The following is a 6,309-nucleotide window of genomic DNA, read 5'->3' as shown; positions in this document are numbered from 1 at the left end:
AACAAAAGCTGCACTTCATTTTAGTGACAAACTTTGGTGTTTTTTCATGAGTTACTTTCATTTTTGCTTCTACTTTTCATTTAAGATAGTTTCCATTCTCGGTAGGTTTCTAAGGTTCTTCTTCTACATATTAAAAAAGTTGTTAAACAACTGAGTGGCACACTACCGCTACTAGTGRTGAGAAACTGTATTGCACCTTATTCAAAATCAATGCGGTCCYRCRGYCCAATGTTAAAAACTGTTGTTYTTTTGAGGCCCTCAAGGTGGCACTCRCGGCCCACAGRWTAAGAATCTCTGATCTAAAGCTTATCAGATTCTGTGCCATCCAAGTGATTTCTCAGCATTTAACWAAACTTAAGATCAGAGAAAACAAGACTTTCCATTCCAATTTAAATAATGAAAAACAACAAACGAAAGTGTTAATTGAAGGAGAAATAAGCTGCATGAAAGTCATCCAAACTGAATGCCTGCTTTTTAAAAGACGTAATTTAAGTTGAATAACTTGTTTAATTAATAATAAAACTGGTCTGATCTTAAACATTGATTGTTCTGAAACATTGATTAAACATTGATTGACAAGCTGGTGTTGCAAAGATTACATACCATAATTGTAAAATAAATCCTCTAGACCAGGAGCAGGTGGTTTAATGTCTTTCCGCCCCAGTCGGACCTGAATAATGAAAAAATTAAAAAGCATTTAGAGTATTAAAAAAATAACACTTTTTGGCAGAACTCAATGTGCCAATGGTGGCTTCACCGCCAGCATGACAAAGTGCTAAGAGAAGCTAGTCAAAGTGGAAACTAWTTGATCTAAATTAGATTATGACAGGACTCGGTGTACTTATGGACTGTGCTGTAGACTGACCAGTCTGYAGAATGCATCAGCCACCAGAGGTGATTAAAGTGTCAACAAACACATACAAATTAGCTTCTTGTGATTCAATGAAACAGTTATTGGCACAACCAGAACAACGTGACATCAGACACACACTAAAGATTTGTCAGAGAGTTAGGGTGATCAAAATTCTATTGCTTAGCCAAAATAAATAAACATTTAGTTTTGGCGTGCTAGGTGTGTCGCTCAGCATTTCAGCAGGAATGTGCTTTTTTATAAACTAGGCCAGAGATTTGCTTTACTGAATTGGCACCTACAGAATCAATAAAAGAAAAAGTTACATGAAAACTTTATCATGTAACCTTAAAAAACCAGTTCCACTGACATAAATAAAACAGCACAGAAAGTAAAGAAAACTGTGTTTGGTACATTATTTCTTAATACTTCTTGACAATAAGTCTTACATCRTTGGAAGGCCTGATAATTTYCCTTTTAAATGGTGCTACATTTGTAAGGAACATGCATTTGTGAGAAGAGCAGTAGAGCTGAGGATGTGCACATGAAATATTGGCCAAATCTTCTCTGCCACACAGCTTTTTGCTGTTGCTGTTGACACATTTTGAGCTTCTGATACCACCAGGTGGTGCCAATCAGGTTCCCAGTGTAAGAKTTGTTGCCAAGAAACACTGTTACAAATAAAWAATCTACCAAGGACAAATTTCTTTACTTWTAGTGCTAAGTACACATAAAACTACCCGATGTGCATACCCAAGAGTCAAACTTTGTACAGTCATCTTGGTCATCATCAGAGCAGTACATGGGTCTGTGGCCCATGGTGATGATCCAGGGACGGAGCATCCTGTTCTCAGGCTTGTTGGCTTCCTAAGCCACAATCCGTAGATGTACCACATTAATAAAAAAAGAGGGGAAAATAAGCACAATTATCTATTAATAACAGAAAAAAATCTGTAGCTTTGTAATGAAGAACGACAAACTGAAATAGCTGTGTTGAGCAGGAAAAAGAGATCTGTTAACCTCCAAATCGTTTCTCAGCCACTCGTACTGCTTGAAGAGGAGATCCGTGCCATATTCGAGGTAAAAGTAAACTTCTGTGGAAAAAGAGATGATGTGCGCTGGCCCGAGATCCCAGCTGCAGACACATATTGGTAAAATGATACACAGCTTCAACCCAGTAAAGCAGGAGTGTCCAAGCCTGGTCCTCGAGGATCRATACTCTGCAGCTTGTACTTGTTTCCCTGCTCCAACTCACCTGACTCAGTGATTGAATTACCTCTTCAAGTTCTGCAGCAGCCTGTCAATCATCCTTCATTCAAATCAGGTGATTTGGGGGCAGAGACTACTTTAAAACATGCAGGATAGTGGCTCTTGAGGACAAGGAATTGGACACCTCTCCAGCAGAGGAAGTATTTCCAATCAGAAAAATGCTGACTTCTGTTTAAACTAGGGTTGGGTATAATCATATCGTGTGCAGTTAATTGTCAGAAAAACATTAATCGGTTATTTTTTGGTACTTGATGATTAATACGATTAATGCCGCCAGGCAGACTGACTGGAGATTTCCTGTCAGTCCGCTTGATGCTCCTCTCCATTTTAAATATGACTAACATTTTTGAAAAAAGTTCTGTAATTTTTTTATCATAGCTCTGGTTTTAATTGGTCTCTCAACAAAATAAAAAATTTGATGTATAACCTGAAGTCTGTCATTTTGACATAATTTGGAACAGATTTTTACAAAGAGCAAATCTTTCCCACTGAAATGGTCATGTGACTAGGACATGAGGRTGTCCAGGGACTCCAGGGGATTAATCGTCAAATTAATCGTTATTGGCTAAATATCACAATTAATAGTGAYTAATGTTTTTGCCCATATTGCCCAACCCTAGTTTAAACTTCACAGTGTGAAAAMCACTTTTACATGTTGCTGCATTTAAATCCATCTTTCATCAAAAGACTTTTTGGATTCTAAAACCAGTTACATGCTAATCCCGCAGTATAAATGAAAAAGTACAGTTCGTGCGCTACACAAGTGGCACAACATTTTCCAGTAGCACTTCTTGGAGTTCCTCTTTGCTTCCAGTTGATCCTTAGCGTGCAGAAGATTGAAGGAGTCAGCCAGCAGGGCTGCCTGCGTTCAGGCCCACACAGAGTAAACCTGCGGTCTGGCAGAGTATTATCTTTCTGTCTGAGAGGAGGTGGTCTGCAGAGGGCAGTGAGTCACAGAGTCCGATGTATAGCTCCTTTGTGTAGTTGGCGCWCCAAAGATAGGAGGCAAGCACTGCTCTCTTCTGCTGACTTTTACAGTGCAGTAATACTTAGGAGCCTTGGCAACTTTCAAGAATTCCTTTTAAGCTAGWAGTGAGGGTACAGTCTGTTCCACTGAATCATTATTTTAATATTTCAGCTTCCTATGCGCATTAAGGTCAATCTTAAGTAAAGCGTCTTTTTTACCTGTACCACAGGCTCTCAGTTTGGCCTGGCATGCTGAAGCGATTCCTGTAGTTGGAAAAGTTGCTGTGGAAAAGAAAACGAGAAAGAAATTGTGAGAAATACAATTAGACGAACTGATCATGCAATCTGCATTCCTTGAATACATAATAAGCAGGAATTAGCACCACAAACTGCTGCTTTCTCTTAGCTTGTGGTGCACGCAACAGAGCTAAAAAAAGCTACAATGGATCCAAAATATACTTATGGTAATTCCAAGTTCTCTCTAAAACACACTGAGACAGCAGTCCCCAAACTAACCGTGTATATTTGTTTTCATTCCTTTGTATGTCCTTCTTTTCAGCTTCAAAAAAAGAAAAATCAAAACAACTCTGAACTTGCAGGGGTGGAATTCATGCCAAGATTCATTAAACCTGCAGCAGATCTTTGATCTTTAAAGAAATATACACACTGGCTATTTGTGTTTGCATTTTCTAATGAAAGGCTGCGTAAAGCCTCCATGACATCACCCCAAAACTCTGATTCATGGTCACTTCTTTAAGCCAAATAATCAGAAATTGGTCAACACTGAGGAGTCTGAGCGGAGATGAGGTCGGATAAGGAAATTGGGGCCTTTACTTGTCAATTAAGGATTTTTTTGCCTCTAAATACCCCCTCGATTAAAACCATAATATCCTGTTTAAAATAAAACTTTCATTTCACTTCCTGTAGTCATTAGTGCAGTCACATTTTTAACTTGTCCAAATTAAAGTAGGATCCTTGCAGTGACCAGTTGAACACTGTTCATTTTACTTCAGCAGACCATATTATAACACAAAGGCTGAACCACACTAAAGGAAAAATCTCTCCCTGATTCTAATCACTGATCTCCTTTCACGGTTTTTACTTTTAAGCGTAAAGGCAGGAGCCAGACTTTTCAATGGGCCATTAATCAGGCAAGGTGATGAAGATAATTGTTTTCTTATCTTRCGTAAGGGAGGTGGAGAAAAAATAATAATAAAACTATTTCCTCAACAGCAGACACTGCAGGGCGAGACAGTTCAGCTCTCTGTTCTGATGGTGTTAGCAAAAAATCTGAGGTGAAGTAGAGATCAACTGAGTCAAACCCAAAAATGATACACAAAGAGAAAAAGACCTTTTTGAATGTTGGATGGGTTTGACATTAATGAGGCCGGCAGACTCTGTGGACAGTGACGTCTCGTCTGAATAACTAGAATCATAATTCAGAGAAGGTAAACAACAGAGATGAGACCTCTTCCTGACCAAATCGGTCCTGATCTGTTTTTCCACATTATAGTTCTGATCTTGAGACTGAATTGGGAAAACACTGGTTCATACTCCCATCTTGTGGTTAGGAAAGGAATGAGCAAACAACTGAAGCCTTATGACTCTGAAGGAATAAACAACAGCATTTTTATCATAATACATACTATACTCAGAAGAAATCCAGGAAGTGATGTAATAGTATGCATAAAGGAAAATATTAGCCTATAAAACCAACCGCAGACATTAAAGCAGCTCAGCTGTGGAAAATCTGATTGAAAACAAATATGATTAGAATAGATTTGGATTATTAATCTGGCCAAAAGGATTCAGGGATAACATTAGTCATTTTCAATAACCTCCAAAAATAAATGTTTTCATATGTTTGCTACCCTATGAAAAATAAAAATGTAGTGGATGTTTAATTTAATCAGACTTTCCATCCTCATCAAAATTTTCCCTTCATCGTCTAACGAGCTAAATCCATGCAGTATGATAAACTGGAGGCAGTCATCATATTTCTAACTTCTGTCACCAGATATTGTGACCGTTATTTCCCATTTCCAAAAAAGGGATAAAAAACCATCCGCTGTGCTAAATGAACAAAGACTGTCTTGATTGGTGTCTTAGCATCTTCTGTGGRCCTTCTGTTCTCATGTCGCTGGAATGCTGAAGGAAATATTTTGCGGTTAGCTCGTTTCGATTGCTTTTCACCCGTTTGGGTTTTGAGGTTGGAAACATGGAGGAACCGAGAGGTACAGTGAAAAAAAAAAAAGAGTACAACAAACAACAGTCACCAGCTGCTAGGAATATTTGGATTCTGCACACCACCACAGAACAAAACAGACATTTGGGTATCAATGGAGGCTAGAAGAGCTGGTTTTCTGGTTATGTAATGCAGCAAAATGACTCTTGATATTGGGTTCTCAAGTCGGGATGTAGCGCCAAGAAAAAGAGACTACTGTTAACAGCTCTTTAATAAAAACCAGGCTGTAGACACATTACACGTGGAACGGCAAACTCAGGAACAGGCCCACTATAGCAGTGGCAAGTAAATATTATGGTGCAGGATTGGATAACCACAAATGTTTCAGTATGCAAGATGAATACAGCTGACTCCAGGGGCATTTAAGGATCTATACACTCATGAGTATTATTAATAAAAAATTGAATAGAAGCTGCCAAGAGTTTTGTTAACACAAAAGCTACATTTATATAATGATTTGTTAAAAAACACAATTTTTATTTGATGCAGCATCAAAATGTTTACATTTTAAATAAGGATTATAATTTGTCAATCTGCAYCTTTTTTAGAGTAACAAACTGACTTTTATATGTAGAAATCCAGAGTTGTAACCAAGTACAAATACTTTGTTACTGTACTTAAGTAGACATTTTGGTTATCTATACTTTACTTCAGTAATTGTTTTTTTGCTGACTCATTACATTTTCACACAATTATCTGTACTTTCTTCTTTTAATTTTTAAAATGTAAGGAGTATAGAGTCGTCACTACCATTTCATTCCAGCTTGGTATTTTCCATAAAAAGAATAAAAAACCCATTCASATACAAGGTACCTCCCACACAGAGTGAGTTTAACTGTGATTGGATGAGAACCATATTGACACCTTATTGGTTTGTATGATCCATTCACACACCAATATGGCACAAATCACATCACACTCCAGCAGGACATAGTAGACGCATGTAGTCTGTTTGAAGATGATTGTATCAGATATATAT

The 6,309-nt window shown here is 37.8% G+C and overlaps 2 protein-coding genes across 2 annotated transcripts in view; one reads left to right on the top strand and one right to left on the bottom strand.

The window, feature by feature from the left end:
- LOC106520175 (KATNB1-like protein 1) overlaps window positions 1–6,309 on the top strand; it is a 34,012-nt gene that overhangs the window by 16,875 nt on the left and 10,828 nt on the right. The window lies entirely within an intron of this gene.
- acp7 (acid phosphatase 7, tartrate resistant (putative)) overlaps window positions 1–6,309 on the bottom strand; it is a 16,509-nt gene that overhangs the window by 1,522 nt on the left and 8,678 nt on the right. The window contains exons 8-11 of the mRNA XM_014012134.1: window positions 3,305–3,367; window positions 1,871–1,985; window positions 1,604–1,717; window positions 604–670 (exon numbers count right to left, since the gene is read on the bottom strand). Coding sequence (XP_013867588.1) covers window positions 604–670; window positions 1,604–1,717; window positions 1,871–1,985; window positions 3,305–3,367 — 359 coding nt within the window. The remainder of the gene's footprint in view (window positions 1–603; window positions 671–1,603; window positions 1,718–1,870; window positions 1,986–3,304; window positions 3,368–6,309) is intronic.

The sequence above is a fragment of the Austrofundulus limnaeus genome, unplaced genomic scaffold (assembly GCF_001266775.1).
Source record: "Austrofundulus limnaeus strain Quisiro unplaced genomic scaffold, Austrofundulus_limnaeus-1.0 Scaffold2, whole genome shotgun sequence".
In the NCBI taxonomy this organism is placed as follows: Eukaryota; Metazoa; Chordata; class Actinopteri; order Cyprinodontiformes; family Rivulidae; genus Austrofundulus; species Austrofundulus limnaeus.
The sequence above is the reverse complement of the archived record's forward strand: the minus strand, read 5'-3'. Positions and strand labels throughout refer to the sequence as shown.